General features: G+C 44.4%; 1 protein-coding gene across 1 annotated transcript in view; it reads left to right on the forward strand.

Annotated features, from left to right (window-relative positions):
* Nucleotides 1-13,449, forward strand: part of FBLN1 (fibulin 1) — a 68,030-nt gene extending 54,581 nt beyond the window's left edge. Inside the window, exon 17 of the mRNA XM_035137885.3 lies at nt 11,464-13,449. Within this exon, the coding sequence (XP_034993776.3) occupies nt 11,464-11,603 (140 nt within the window). The 3' untranslated portion in view covers nt 11,604-13,449. The remainder of the gene's footprint in view (nt 1-11,463) is intronic.
* The last annotated feature ends 3,498 nt before the right edge of the window (nt 13,450-16,947 follow it).

Raw genomic sequence — 16,947 nt, forward strand, 5'->3', positions numbered from 1 at the left:
ATTTATCTGTGCATCTATGATAATATGAAAAGCAAGGCTCTCAGGCTTAAAGCCAAGCCCTCCAACTTTAGCCTAGGCTGGTGATGGTCACAATATACATGCTGTACCAGGCTGGGAAGGAACCTAGACATGCAGGATTCTCCCACTAATTTCTTTTTAAAAAAATCATTTTTATTGAATTTTCCATTTTAACATTCCAATCAAATCACATCAAATAATCCACATTATACATATTCATATCAAATAGTCCAAATATTCTGCCAAATTATACTTTTGGTAGGACTCCCCATGCTTCGAAACTTTGGATGGCTCTAATCAACATCGTAATCAAACTGCATTTCATATCTTCCAATAGTTATTATTTCCCTTCCTCTTTCTGTCGTTATCCTTCATTCACAGCCTCTGAGTTTCCCCCACAAGCGAGTTAAGACAAACAATAATATGCTTCTGTGTGGATTTTATATCTTTGGTTCCCCAATTAGTTCACAGTATCTCATCACATGCTGGTATTCTGCCAAATCATTCCAAGGATCTTTTCACAACAAGCAGACGCGCCTGCTGTCTAATGCCATCTCGCACCGATGAATCTAGGCGTCTGCTCAATAATTTTCCGAACCTGTTGCATCAATATAGTTTTTCCGGGGGGGGGGATTTACCACATTAGACTGGAGGTACAAATATTAAAACATATTAAGGGTTCCCCCCTGTAACTTTCACTTTTGCAACTCGGTTGGTTTCCAAGATGGCGAATTTCCAATTTCAGCTGTGTCATTGTTAATAAGATATGATTTCTGGGAATCCATCCAGGAGTTTTTTATCCCAAGTCCAGAAATTAAGAGAGATCTGTATCTGACTGTTGTTAGCAAAATAGAGAAGCCTTTGATCCTACTTCCAAGCGAGCCGCAAATCAAAGTCTTAATTATGTTTTATTTTCATTTCCACACAGTATATACTTTTAAAGCCATAATATTTCAGTGGATGTCAAAAATTCCAACTTTCCATTCTCACTTGCTATGAATATTAAAACGGTTCTTGGGGGGGGGGCGTGTTGTTAGGTAGATAGTAAGGCACGATAATAAAGAAAGTCTCGGGCTCCCCCCATCAGTTCCGTTCACATACCACTCTGTCTCTGATGTTCCGGTAATTTTTCCTCGATTTTCTTTCCTCAGTGGCTGGGCTGTTTAGCAGATTAAATCCTCCCTCCTCGTACAAAGCATGTCCAAAACTTAAATCTAATTATTCATCTTAAGTAATGGAACTTGATGCGCTACGGGGATGGCGTCCAGGAGTGTGGCCATCCCGGGTGCTTTCCATCCAGTGCCGCCCGGCCCCTCCTTCCTTCTGAATTTGGGACCGGGTTGAGTGGACATCTGCGGACCTCTGCATCTTCCCTCCTCCGGGAAGAATTTGGGAGGCTGCTTTACTCCCATAACAGCCTCTAATTAGCCCTTGATAGTCAGAGCGATGGAATGTTCGGCCATCCTCCACCGCACCTCATGCGGAAGTCCGCTAATTTCTAAGCTTGGGTTCCGAGACCTGGCTGGTCCCTTTGCAAAAAGCCCCAAAGTTTAGCAGTTCATTCTGCAAGATATTCCTTGTAGCCTTAAATCACAGCTGAACTAGGGGAAAGGGTAAACAGAAGTAAAGCCTCAGCTTGTTCTCCTTAAGCCTTTTTACAGACTTTCTGCTACATACCTTTTTGTTTTGTTTAGCCCCCCCCCCCCCCGCCCCGTACCTTTTAGCCAGCTGTCAGTGAAGAATTCATTTTCAGCTTGTACAAAAAGGTCCTATTAAAGCCTGGGGTATTAGAGAGCACTATGCAGCTTTTTTTCCTCTGCTCTGTGTTTGGGTTCTGTAATACCACCTGTGTTCAGGCAGGGCATTCAACTGCAGGATGTTTCCTCTCCTTTTCCTCCCCCCCCCCCCGGCCCCAACCAGGCACTTACACATTTATGTTTGGTTAATGGGAAATGCAACTTTTGCCCTTGAACATTGCTGTTAATAGGAAACTTTTTTTCTGAAACCAACACCATCAGGATATTATGACATGGCTCACGTTCGAAGAATGGCCCTATAGCAGGCACATGGTTCAGTGGTCACAGGCTTTCAATCTACTTTCTGTCCGACGGCATTTAATTGTGGGTATTTAAAGTGTGGGTATTCCCAGGGAAAAGAGGTGGGGCAAAAGGAAAACCACTCCGTCCCATGCCTAGAAAGCACCAAATTGGAGCAAATGTCAGTTGAGGATTTCCACGGATTCCTGTTTGCTCTGATTCAGCTTTAAAGAGTGGGAAACTCTAGAGCTAAAAAAGGGGTGATTGGAAGCGGAGCTTTAACTAGCAGAGCATGCCTGGAAAGAGCAACGGTAAGTGTGACCAAGACCAAACTGCGGGCAAGACCTGCTTCGTTCTGTGGCATCGCCATTCTTAAGGCAACCCCAAATTAGCTGGAATGCTTAAAAGATTGTGCTGCCAAAGCAGCTGATCATGGAGACAACAGTAAGGAATAAGTATGAAAAGCAGCACAGAATAGGTGAAATCCCCAAATATATTTGAACTGCGTCATCTTGGAACAAAGGCAACTGTTATGTACTAAGCTTGGATCCTAGAGCAATAGGCAGGTAGGATCCTAGAATGCAACGACTGATTGGCCTGCAGGGAAAGACCAATCAGGCTCCAGGAGGGAAGCAGAATCAGCCAATCAGACGGGACTCCTCGTGTAAATAATGTATATAAAAGTCTGAGGTTTGGGGGGCATTTCATTCACTGTTTTACAAGCTGCAATAAAGAGCATGAAGTCACTACAGGACTTCCAGTATATTTCAGCAACATAAGCTTCACTTTCAGTGCATAAGATGCTGCTCATCTGAGCTTTTTAAAATGTAAGTAGTGGGGACCCATGATTTTCAACAGAACCACAGTTCGTGGAGGTTAAATAGGGTTAAATACCAACTTTCTCTGCAATGTATCTTGGTTTTATCACCTCCCCCCCAACCTACATTTAAAAGGGTTAAAGATGATGTAGAAGCCCCCTTCCCCAGTCTAATTCTTGGAATTTGGTCAGGGATTAGAATGCACAGCAGCTGAAAAGGCTTTGTTCTTCAGAAATTCTGCTTAAAATAGCAATTGGGCTCTCATCTCTAGGTTAATGATGGATGGATTGTGCAATGGCTTCCAGGCCCAATCCTCTGGATTAGCCCATTATTTTCCTTGGTAAATTGAATCACACAGATGTGGCATGGTGTGTGCCATGGTATGGCTTATAGCCAAGAAATGGCCAAGGAGTGGCGCTTGCCACAGCCTTGGTGACATGACCATGCTATTCAGTTATGAACAGGATCCTGCTCTCTCCACCCTCTCTCCACCCCTCCGCTCCCTCTCTTTGTGTCTACCCTGAAACTAGAATTTGGGGCTACCCAGCTATATTGATTGGCAGTGGAATTAGGTAAAAATAAGCACTTCTTTACACAATGCATGATTAGTAAGATGTGGCAGTGATGATGAGATTCTTTAAAAAGGATAGGTCTATCAATTGATATTAGTTATGATAGATGGAACCTCCATGTTCAGAGGTAGTATAGCTGAACAGTGGCGAAGCTGCATGTTCCGCTACTGGGGAAGGAGAGCAGGCAAGGGCATGGCTGGTGCTCCTCAGGGAGTGTGGCGCACATCCCAGGGGCATGGTACGCTGCCTGCGAGGGGGTTTGTGCAGCATGTATCCAGGGGGGCCGCCATGATGGCACCCTACCGGAATAGTGGTGCCAGGGGCGGTCTGCTCCCTCCGCACCCCCGTTCCTCCACCAGTGTAGCTGAATACACTGTCAAAAAGACATGGGTGTTACCTTTATGCCTTTCCTGTAAACTTCCAAAATAGTCAACCTGACCACAATTCAAAAAATATCACTGGACTAGATGGGCCTTTGGCCAATCTAGCAGTTTTTATGTTCCCATGTACTGTACCAAAGCTGAAGTGACGTTAAATAATCTGCTGCAAGGCTGCGTCCCCATAATTATTTGCAAATTAGTAAATTTGTTAGTCTTTAAGGTGCCACAAGATTCTTTGCAATATGTGCAGTGTGGTTTGAACTCTCCAAAGTACTAGACCAAGTTCTAAATATCGACGGGCCATATTCAGCCAGGGGGTAATGTTCCATCAGCGCAAGGATTTTTCTTGTACTGTGTAATTTTCTCCCTCTCCCCGAGTGCCCCCTTTAGTCTTGGGGTTCCCCTCACCCTCCAGAGCAGATTTAGAGATGGCGTGGGGGGGGGCAAGAGGAGGGGAAGTCCTGTTGCACTAGTGGGAATCCTTGCACTGGCTTCCACTAGCGTTATGAATACGGCCCAACACATTTTTATTAAGTATGTCCCAATTAGAAGAAGTAGAGGAGTTTGGATTTGATATCCCGCTTTATCACAACCCGAAGGAGTCTCAAAGCGGCTAACATTCTCCTTTCCCTTCCTCCCCCACAACAAACACTCTGTGAGGTGGGTGGGGCTGAGAGACTTCAGAGAAGTGTGACTAGCCCAAGGTCACCCAGCAGCTGCATGTGGAGGAGCAGAGACGCGAACCTGGTTCCCCAGATTATGAGTCTACCGCTCTTAACCACGACACCAAACTAACCAAAGCAAAATATTTCACGGTATGGTGAAAAAAATTAGTAAATCCAGAAAGTTGAGTGAGACATGAATACAAACACAAATGCAACATTGTGTTGTCCCATCTAATTGACATGGACTGTGAGTCCACTTTTCACAAGAAGGAAACAGGGGTCTGCAACATCAACTGATGCAATTGGCCGGTAACATTTGGCCTTTTGGTTGGCCAGTCTTTCCATAAGAGGTCCCTGGCTCCTGCTTTTGTATAGTTCAAGTGATCTGCTTACTTCACTTCAGATCTAATGGCCTCGGGGATCCTGTGCTGGGTTCCAGGTCTAGATTCTGAGATGATGCTCTGCAGCTCTGCATATTGCCAGCTCAGGAGTATTTGGGAGGAACGAGTTAAACAACAGAATGGCTCGTTTAAGTTTAAGATGCAAGGTTATTAGCAAACTGGCTAAGTGATACAAAATACAAGCAGAAACCAGACATGAAGGTGAACTGCCTGAGGGGCTGACATATTTTGAAGGCGGGCAAGAGGGAGGGAAATGTAATTATATCTTACAGCAACATATAAATGAGCCAAAAGAATACCTTCAGCATCTGTCTGCAGTACCAGAAATCCAGATGAGGAGAAGATTGAGAAGACAAACAGTGCTAAGTTTAAAACCAGTACCTTCCTGGCACTTGCAATGAGTAATGTTTACTACTCATATTATAGAGGGGATTTTCTCCTGAACGGATGAATCTTATTGTGGTGTTTATGATAGTAGTACCAACAGCACAGCAGTTTTTCCCAAGAGCTTCTCGGCACCATCTAGACCAGGCTTCCCCAAACTGCGGCCCTCCAGATGTTTTGGCCTACAACTCCCATGATCCCTAGCTAACAGGACCAGTGGTCAGCGAAGATGGGAATTGTAGTCCAAAACATCTGGAGGGCCGAAGTTTGGGGGTGCCTGATCTAGACATTCATTCTCTAATTCTTAACTACAGCCCTGTGAGGCCTAGAGCATGGCATGAATTTACGTAGCAGAGTTGAGCATCATGCGGCAATGAAGCAGGCCTGCATCTTCTCCAGCATTTCCTGCACCACTATCCACTTGCCTGCACATGAAAACCCGAGAGATAAGAGTGTAGTACAGTGGTACCTCGGTTTATGAACACAGGACAGTTGAGGGGTATGTAATACAACCTCACACAACACAGTAATCAAAGGCATAAAGTAATCAGTGTTGCAATTGTCTCAATAGGACAGGGGTGTGGAAGCAGATTGTCTCCCCTATCTTTGTGGGTCAAAACTGAGAGAAGGGCAGGGTTATCCAACTATCAGTCACCTGATGGTGATGTCTGGTGACCCTTTTCCACCTGCATGGTTTGAAATCAAACTATGTGGGGAATTGTGCAGCTTGCAAAGTGCTCTGAAAGGATTCCTCAAGAACCAAGTGACAGCTGATACTTGGGTCTTGTGGAGCACTTTGAAAGTCAGCTGGGGTGTGGTATGGGCCAAATGAAAAGGCCATTAGGCCAGAGGTTCTCCACCCCTTCAGCAGGGCCACTCTATGATCTGAAAGCATGTGCAAATAAATAGGTCTTTAGCTGTCACTTGAATGAAAATCAGTTTAGGGCCACCAGATCTGTACAGGGAGGGAATTCTGCAGGGCTCCCCTACAGATCTGAGAACCTGGGTTGACAGGTGTGAGAGACTCCACCACATAAAATACTTTGGGTCTAAGCTCTTCAGGTCAGTATGTCAGTACCAGTACCTTGAATTGGGCCTTGATAAAGAGACCCATCTTGTCACTGGAAGTCCATGTGGCCTCACTGGGAAGTCCATGTGGCCCATGCACAGTTTCAGGTTTAGATGGAGATAACTTGGCTACAGTAATCCAGCCTCTGATAACTTCCTGGTTGTATTGCTGAGATGCACTCTACATCGGACTTCCCTTGAAGACTACTTGCTACAAGGACACTGCCCATTTGCTGCTTGGGGCAGCAAGGTGGCGTTGTATGACCCTAATTGGCAGAATTCCCTGGTCCTGAATGGGATAACTGTGCCCCTGAAGGACCAGGTACACAGCCTAGGAGTCATTTTGGACTCACAGCTGTCTATGGAGGCGCAGGTCTATTCTGTGTCCAGGGCAGCTGTTTATCAGCTCCATCTGTTACATAGGCTGAGACCCTACCTGCCCGCCAGAGTGGTGCATGCTCTAGTTATCTCCCGCTTGGACTACTGCATTGCGCTCTATAAGGTGACCCGGAAACTACAACTAATCCAGAATGTAGCAGCTAGACTGGTGACTGGGAGTGGCTGCCGAGACCACATAACACCGGTCCTGAAATACCTACATTGGTTCCCAGTACATTTCCGGGCACAATTCAAAGTGTTGGTGCTGACCTTTAAAGCTCTAAATGGCCTCCGTCCAGTATACCTGAAGGAGTGTCTCCACCCCCATCGTTCTGCCCCGACACTGAGGTCCAGTGCCGAGGCCTTCTGGCGGTTCCCTCGCTATGAGAAGCTAAGTTACAGGGAACCAGGCAGAGGGCCTTCTCGGTAGTGGCACCCACCCTGTGGAATGCCCTCCCACCAGAGGTCAAAGAGAACAACAATTACCAGACCTTTAGAAGGCATCTCAAGGCAGCCCTGTTGAGGGAAGCTTTTAATGTTTGATGGATTTCTGTATTTTAATATTTTGTTGGAAGCCGCCCAGAGTGGCTGGGGGAACCTGGTCAGATGGGCGGGGTATAAATAATAATAATAATAATAATAATAATAATAATATATTATTATTATTATTATTATTATTATTATTATTATTATTATTATTATATGCAGAGTGGGAAAGAAATTGTCTGGATTAAATGATTGCATCCTATGGATTCATGTGTTATAGGTTAGAAGATTATGGCAAAAAGAGAACGTGCTTCCCTAGCCAGGGCTGTATTCCAGGGAGATTCCCTAACCCTCCACCCCCATCTCAGTTCCTGCCAATGCAAGTCAATTTTATAAGGGAGGGGAATCCGTCCAAGGAAATGAATCTCATGTGTAACATTTTAGGGAGTGGGGGAAAAGGATGCTTAAAAAGAGGGGTGTGTTTATGGAATATGGCAAGCAAAATGAATGCGGTGAAAAGTCTATTTCTCAACATGCTGAAGATATTAGTCAGTATTTAAGTAGGACAAAACTCTAAGGTCATCACGGCATTCAGAAAAAAGGGTGCTGACAGCTGGCATAAGCAAACGTTTATCTCTCCCATCAGATCCTAAGCCAATGTGTTCTTAGGGAATTGGTAGGAGACTCCTTCTGGAATGCCATACATGCTGCTGAGCTCTCCACTTTTGAAACATGACCTCAACTAAGATCTCAATGGGACACATATCAAATAATCCTTCCTTAAACTGTATGTTTCCTTCCAAATTAAATGCCACTGTTGGACTCTAATAACTGAAGGAAGCAATTCTATACCAAAATGTTCAGCTCAGCAGGGGTTTTGCATGTGTGACCCTTTCGTTATTCTTTATTTTGCACTTTCAGAAACCGTCAGTGTAGGAGACAGTTAGCCATGTGTTCTCTTCATGGCAGAGGGCAGCAAACTGCAGGGAGAGAAGTAGAGGATGCTGTGAGGCAACCACAGGCCAGAGCCCAGAGTATTGGGGGGTTTTCATAGCAGAAAGCAGTTTGAAAGGCAGAATATATGCAACTATATATAAAATAGCCACACAACAATATATATGATCGGCCAACAATAAATATCCACTGGGCAGCTTACAAAAATTATTATTATTATTATTATTATTATTATTATTATTATTATTAAAATCACAAACAATAAGAAAGCACCTGCAACCCCCTGTTCATACTGTGTAAACATAGCTTCTGGTAAATGGATTTTGTGGTGTTTTTCTTTTCTTAAATTGTTTCAAAACCCTGCAAAATCTGTTTATCCCAACTTTGCAATGAAAGGAACATTGGTGTTCATCGTGGTAATCAAAGGTTCTCTGAAGCTACAGTCTTTCCCCAAGTTTTGTTGCTTGTTTCCATTGTGAGCAGTATTTTTTCTACAGAGAAAAGCACCAGGGTGGCCTATCCTGTTTTGGCACCTGAGATCAAATGGCAAGGTGCCCCTTCCAGGTTCTGGAAGTAGGGCTCCCTCCCTTGCGGCGGGGGGGGGGGGGAGGCACCCAAGCCACTAACAGAGAAGTGAGATGTGAGAAAAGACTGCAGCAGCAAGATCTTGTGCAGAGTCCTGTTCTCACAAGAGCTCTGTAAGATCTCACGAGATCTTGCAGGGCTCTCGCAAGATTTTGCCAGAACCTGCTGTTGTTTCTCCAGTGATGGCAGATGGGGGGGGCGGGGGGAGTGCTGCTCAGTTGAGATTCTGCTGGATGAGGCTGGTGCTTCAGTCTGCCTCGTGGGAGGGCTGGCCTTGAAAAGCACAAACCTTGAAATGTGCAACAAGCAGGTGAGGTAACTGCTTTCCCACTTCAGTATCTCTCTATGAATAAATGGTGAAAACTTCTTTTAAAGGGCAGATGTTAAGAGTTGAGTACCATTAATGCATCTTTCGACAGGGACCCAGGTGGCGCTGTGAGTTAAACTACAGAGTCTAGGGCTTGCTGATCAGAAGGTCGGCGGTTCGAATCCCTGCGACGGGGTGAGCTCCTGTTGTTCGGTCCCTGTTCTTGCCAACCTAGCAGTTTGAAAGGACGTCAAAGTGCAAGTAGATAAATAGGGACCGCTCTGGCAGGAAGGTAAACAGCGTTTCCGTGCGCTGCTCTGGTTCTCCAGAAGCAGCTTTGTCATGCTGGCCACATGACCTGGAAGCTGTCTGCGGACAAACGCCGGCTCCCTTGGCCTATAGAGCGAGATGAGCGCCGCAACCCCAGAGTCGGACACGACTGGACCTGATGGTCAGGGGCCCCTTTACCTAATGCATCTTTCACATTCACTACAGTTTTCATAAAATACGTTTAATGATTTATTGTTAGCTAGAAATGCCATCCAAGTTTGAGAAAGTGACATACTCTGGAGCTAAGAGGGAAATGGTTTGGGGGCGTTCCCCACCCCCACCCCCAGTTTGGCCCGAGAAAAAGAAAAAAGAGGCTGTGCTGTGATCTGGCTGCTGCAGCTGCAGCACCCCTGGCTGGTATTGCTTTCTTTAGGAAGCTGTTAAAGGGATTAGGAGCGACACTATCTGCTCAAAGGAGGGTCGGCTTCTCTACTGTGTTGTGCTTTTGCATTGTAAATAAAGTACATATTACAAGCAAACAAAAACCTTCTGCTACACTGTCCGTGGGACTTTTCATCACTTGTGGTAGTGGAGAGCAAATTTGAACTTTTTTTCTTTTTGTATAAGGAAGAAAACAAAGCCCATTAGCTTGTTTAAGAAAAAGAAACAGTGTCTTTAACACTTTCTCTAAACCTCACTTTTGTGTTGAGCCTCCATGAGGCAGACATGTTTCTGGATTTGGTTAATTTGGTTATTCTGAAACACCATGTATGTAGTATATAAAGGGGAAAATTTTAAATGTTCATACTTTTTCATTGTTCTTTTCATTATTTACATATTGATTTACTGCATGGCACTTTACAAAGCAACAAAAACAAAGTGAAGTACAAAAAAGGCCTCTGCCCTGATTAGCCTACCAGGGCCGGCCCTACGGCAAGGCTGGATGGCGCAGGGCACCAGGGTGCCGGGCCGCCAGGGGGGGGCGCCGTGTAGCTGAGCCTGCGGCAGCCGCGCTGTACCCGCTGGACAGTCGCGCTGCGAAATGGGGTGGGGGGGGGCGCCGGAGGGATCTTCGTACCACGGCGCCAGGGCGCCAGATATGCTTAAGACGGCCCTGTAGCCTACAGTCAAAAGTGAGCCACCAGGAGAGACAACAAGGAGAGTCAGGAAAGGACCTAGCCATGCTCTTAGGAAGGGTCCCTGCTTCTTCTTTTTTTAAAAATTTTTTTTATTGATTTTAGTATAAACAAAGACAAAACACAACATGATATATATATTCCATCCCTCCATCCTCCCTCCCCCCACCAGTCCACTTCTGCCACCAGTAGGACCCGTAGGCATTGGGAGTCAAAGGTGGTCCATTTTAGGGCTGAGTTTGTCCTCCCCCCTCCTCCCCCCCTAGCCCCCCCCTGCCACCAGGAGTAGTAGTAAGGTTTGGATTTCCCCCAGCTGCTCCTTCAAAACACACATATAAAACAAACAAATAAATTTTTCAAATCTTATTTCTTAACATTGTATTTGTGACTTCCTCAAATCTCTTCTTCCTGGTTTTCTTAGTATCTTAATATAATTATGGCAGATTTTCTAATCTTAACTCAAAATCTTTTCCTTCAAATATTCACTTTATCCTCCTCCGCTCGCCCTGCGGATCCCCCCCCCCCTCCGCGATGCCAGGGACCTCGGAGCTCGAGGTCCCTGCGTCCTCTCACCGGCGCTGCAGACCGGAAGTCTGGAAGGGTCCCTGCTTCTGCAGCTACACCTATTTCGGCTTTATTCAGCTGGAGATGAGGACCAGCAAAGCTCACCCAAAGGCACCATGGAAGAAGAAGGTTTTAGCCTGGGGTGTGAAGGAGGAGAAGCCACCTCACAGGGGTTCTCAGAGGCATTATGGCTCTTTGTTTGCAGCTCTTCTATAATTCTGTGACCAGGGCATGCATGACTATGGCCTGTTGCACAGCCTGGGAGATAGGCTGGAAGCTTGTGACACTCAGCCACAGAATGGAATAGCCACAATCCCCTGCGGGAAATGACCTGACCAGAAGGACAAAGGTCATTACTCATTATGGCAGAGCTGAGCCTAGTTATATTTGTGGCACTACTCTTATTTTTAATTCTTCTTCTTCTTCCTCCTCAACCCATAGGTGTGGTTCGCCAGGTGAAACCCATCATTGGCCCTTTCCATGCCACCTTGAAGCTGGAGATGAACTACGTCATTGGAGGGGTCGTCTCCCACCGCAACGTTGTCAACGTGCACATCTTTGTTTCAGAGTACTGGTTCTGATTCACCTTGCCACCTGGGTGGAAGCAGGAGAGCTTCCAAGTGAAACTCTGCCACAAACTCATAGAAAAGTTATGCACACCTTTTGGGGCGGGGAGGGGCGAGATGGGGGTTGGGGTTGGGAGCGAGACCAAATAGCTTTCTTTTCAAGTAACATTTCTGGTTTATAGTTTCAATAAAGGACCAATAGCAAACTATCTAAAATAGAAGTAGGATGGAGCAATAACCTTTGTGCCTGATCTAGCTGGATTGTATATACAAATAAATAGTCTGTCCGGCTCCCTGTCCTTTTATGGGGTTTTAAATTCTGTTTTGTTGAGGTCTTTTAGGCAGGGGGCTGCATGCAAGATTTTGCAGGATCAGAGCCTTGCCTGCCCTCACCCTTCCTACTTCCACCTTCTTGAATGTCTTGCCTGGCTATCAAATTAATTTTTTCATTGTAAAAATTCAGAAATCACCTCTGATGAATTTGCGGCATAACCAGGCCTTTTTTTCAGCTCAGTTCCAGCACCTCTCAGGTCGGCACCAATGCCATTATAAGAGAAAAAGGGAGGCGTTTTTGATGAGTTCCCGCACCTCTTCTTTTAAGAAAACAGCACTGGGCATAACTGACCTCGAAAATGACCCCTCTGCCACACATATTCCACATACATTCTCTTGCAATGAGTGGGGCGGGTGGATGGAGTTCTCTGGTGCTTCAAAATAGGTGTGTATTTTGGAGGGTTTTTTTTATCTGAAAGTTTCATTAAAAGGCATTAGGATCAGGTCGGCCCCAATTAAAGTAAATGGTAGAAAAATTAAACACTGTATATGCCCAAGGTATTGAGGGGCTAAATGACCCCAGTATTGGGGAAAATGTCACTTAACATTTGGTACCTGATGTGAAAAATCAGCCGCTAAGAGAAGGATGTGCTCATGATTCATTGTCCTGGATCTAAAGTCAAAATGGCACTGTGGGTTTCCCCCCAAACAACAACCTCTCATGTCACAATGCAGTCTGCTTTTTAAACAGAGGAAAGTTTGAAAGGAGTCTGTGATATGGCAGGAGAGCCTGCTTCTTAAAGCAAAAAAAGCAATCATCTTTTTTGAGCTTGCAGGCCTTTTCTCCATCTTCTTTTAGATGTGCATCCTGAAGGTTTAGAACTGAAGGGGGGAAATGCGTGAATTCGGTACTCCTTAATCTGCAAGACCCCCAAAGGCGTTAACAACTCAAGGCATTGCAGAACCCAGATACTACCCCACAGTTACACCTCTTAGGTTAGAAAAGGAGAGGGCCCTTCCAGAGTGGGGGGCCCTGACAGCTGTCCAGGGATGGCAGGTCCTGACTCCCATCCTGTAGACTATACTACTTTTAGTGGCTTTTGAGATCCCCATTTCTTTGGTGACAAACTAGAATGAAATCAACAGTGCAGTGGAACCAATAAATGCTAAACCTTTATGCCATGATCCAGCAACAGAGATATGTACATAGAAACAGTACGTACCTATTGTGGATACAGACTAGATTGGGATCGGTGTTTTGGAAGCTAAAAATATTTTTTCAAATTAGTCATGGTGAAGGGCCCAATCCAGTTGCAGTGATGGGCTGCAGAACAGCTGGTGGCTCCAGATGTGGATGGACATTACGGTACACTGAAGCACATCCCACTGAGTCCTCCCACTAGGGCTCTCAGGTGAGCATTGATTTAGGCCACCATTATGCTCACAATCGTGTATGAGGCTTCTTATGTATTATACTGAAGTATGACCCAATAATGTAATGAAACTCAATAAATGAGTGTTGTTTGTAGCTACAGTTTCTCTCAGCCATGTATCATTTTTAGGAAAATAAACTTTTTCTTTTTTAACAGTTGTTCATCCATGTTTCCTTAATTTTAACAATATAACTGAATATTCACAATGTGCATCATACGGAATAAGCACTCAAGAGATAAGGTGTGTGTGTGTGTGTGTGTGTGAGAGAGAGAGAGAGAGAGAGAGAGAGAGAGAGAGAGAGAGACATAGAACTGAGGGAGAGAATTAAAATGGAAGTTAATGTTAAGAATCATTAGTGGAACCTCTGAATATTGTCATCCATCCATGGTCTATTGGTCTGACCAGGTAGACGTGGAGCAGTAGGTGCAAAGCAGTGTTTCTCAAACTTGGGCCCTCAGCTGTTGTTAGACCACAAATCCCATCATCCAGTAGTCTGGAGTTCAGCGACTGAGGAGGGAGCACAAGGTGAGCTGAGCTTGGGGGACACTCTGTAGGTTTTGCGGATTTGTCTTTTTGGGGTGTGTGTGATAAAGTTTGTGTGCTTATCTGTTTCCTCATTTGCCTGTGTGCTTGTGCTTGTTTTCTAGGGCTTCTGCCTCTTGGATTTGTGTGACTGTCCAGGCTTGTGTGTGTTTCTTTCTGGCCGGTGACCTTGCAGGTGACCTTGGAAGTGTGCTCTCCCTGAGCACATGGTCTGAGGGGGCGGGGCTTCTGTGGAGTCAGGTGAGTCAGGTGACTAGCTGTGGGCAGAGCTAGTCAGTGCCTGGAGTTCAGTGGTGTGCGCAGTTTGACCCTCTTTTAGATTTAGGGGATCTAGCCTTAAACGTTTATTGGGGGAGATCTAGGCTTCTTCTTCTTCTTCTTCTTCTTCTTCTTCTTCTTCTTCTTCTTTTCTTCTTCTTCTTCTTCTTCTTCTTCTTCTTCTTCCCTGACTTCAAGCTTTTCAAGATGGAGGGTAAGGGAAAAACTGCAGTCACCTGCAATTACTGCGCAATGTTTGTATTCTTGCCAAAGGGTGTAGGCAGCTACACAGAATTGACATGTGCCTCCATGGACAGCTGTGAGTCCAAAATGACACCTGGTACCCAGCTCCCTAAGCCGTTCCTCATAAGGCATCGTTTCCATTTTGGTTGCCCTCTTCTGGACACGTTCCAGCTTGTCAGTATGCTTCTTGAACTGTGGTGCCCAGAACTGGACACAGTACTCCAGGTGAGGTCTGACCAGAGCAGAATACAGTGGTACTATTACTTCCCTTGATCTAGATGCTATACTCCTATTGATGCAGCCCAGAATTGCATTGGCTTTTTTAGCTGCTGCATCACACTGTTGACTCATGTCAAGTTTGTGGTCTACCAAGACTCCTAGATCCTTTTCACAAACCAAAAGCAAATGAACATTTTAATGTATAGCAGAAGGGCTGTGCTTATTTTTAATTAGCAGGACTCAGAAAACCTTATTCCTGAGACCCTAGAGAGGTCTCTCCCCTCCCTCCGTCTCTTGTTCCATTAGTATTTCTTAATTGCAGTGTACATGCCCACTTATTTATTTTAATATGTGTATTTACTTAATTAGGATAGAGATTTATAACAATCAATTAATGTACATCCTTCTCTCCCCTTCCTTCTTTTCTAACTAAATAATACATAATGGAAAAGGGTCTTGAAAACAGCATGTTCCTGGGCGTATAAGACGACCCCCAACTTTTCCAGTTAAAATATAGAGTTTGGGATATACTCACCATATAAGAAATACAACCTGGCATATAAGACGACCCCCGACTTTTGAAAAGATTTTCCTGAGTTAAAAAGTAGTCTTATACGCAGGAATATACTTAAAAAATATTATTTTACAATTGCACACAGTTTTGTTCTGATGTCCTAAGAAGATAGGCTGATCAAATATTTTAAATGTTTACTGTACTTGTTTGTGCAAGTACCCATGTATTGGGCCATGGCAGAAGGAGAAGGGGGCGACAGAGGACAAGATGGTTGGACAGTGTTCTCGAAGCTACGAACATGAGTCTGACCAAACTGCGGGAGGCAGTGCAAGACAGGAGTGCCTGGTGTGCTCTGGGCCATGGGGTCATAAAGAGTCGGACACGACTAAACGACATTGTGCCAGAAAATAAATTAGATTATTTAAAAATGCTTAGAAGGGAAAAATATTCATCTACTTTAAGTCCATCTTTGATTTAAAGTACAGTAATTGCAAATTCCACAAAGATATAATAAGATTATTTGTAGTTGTTATTTATAAATGCCAGTAATTTGAGTGGGTCTAATGGGAAAACTTGTATCCATGTTTTCCATCTTACCAAAAGTTTTGTTTTGTTTCAAAAAATAAAATTTTATTTTACAGTTTATTAATGTTTATATTTTGAATTAGATACATATGGGGGCACCAAAATCTTTTAAGTGCTTAGAGGTCTTAACCTGGCCCTGGGATCTTCAGCCAGTTTAAGAAAGGCTAAGGTGTCCATCTGAGAAATTTTCTAGCACAGCCCAGTTTGTGCCTTTGTGCAGAAGGCTTAAAGGAAAGAGGAGCAAATTCCGACCTTTACAATCTCAGTGCCCATTCAATAAAGGCTGTGTGTGTGTGTGTGTGTGTGTGTGTCCAAATCTACAGCGTCTTTCACTGAATGTGCATAATTTTTGTGCAGGTAAAAATGACAATGGAATTTACAATAATTATTCCTTTTAACTTGATGCTCCAAATGCTTACAGTGAAATGTTAAAGATCAATGAAGGAAGAAACCTAGTGCATGGAAACAATGGCACTGAAAGGGCAGAAACCAGCAGCTCAGCCTCCCCCACTCCATCTTTGGCCCAAACATGAAAGTATTCAGGAAATGATGCTCCAGATGAGAAAGCAAATAAAGCAAACGATAGACAATTATCTGACAGAGAGGAGGGAAAAATGAAGGGCAAGGCTTAATCTGAAGGTTTGAAAGCAACAGTAATAGACAAACCAAGGAGAGTAATAAAGATCCTGCCAAATTGTTTTGGAATGAGGAAAGTGAATTCCACATACTGTACAGTATAAACGGCACTCTTCTGCATGTACCACAAATAAGTTCATGTGCAGCAAAGTATGCACAAAACAAGTATAGCCTAGTTTCATGATCCATGCACACTGTGCACCTCCCTTGGGGCATGTCTGGACTTCCTCAAATTTATTATCGTTATTATTTCAATATAGAATCATAGAGTTGAGTCACCTAGTTCAACTCACTGCAATGCAGGAATCTCAACATGTGTTCATCCCCCATCCACATACTGCGCCTCCTGAAGGTGCTAAACTACTACTGTTAAAAACATTTCTATAATAACACCCAAAGTGGCAATCACAAATTATAAGCCAAAATAAAATCTAGAGCCAGAAGAAAAAGAGAGATGTTGGGGGACAGCAATCCATCAATCAACTATGACCATGAGTAAATTTACTCATCCAAATGTTTTAACTAATGGAGGTTCTGGGAGTGAAGCTCCGGGTAAACCTTAACTGCAAGGTTGCAATGTACAATCCACCTCACAGCCGAACCATTAATCAGTACTTTAGTACTGTCACGGACTGCAAAGTAAACACTGCCAAT

The sequence above is a fragment of the Zootoca vivipara genome, chromosome 5 (assembly GCF_965207765.1).
Source record: "Zootoca vivipara chromosome 5, rZooViv2.hap1.1, whole genome shotgun sequence".
Lineage (NCBI taxonomy): Eukaryota > Metazoa > Chordata > Lepidosauria > Squamata > Lacertidae > Zootoca > Zootoca vivipara.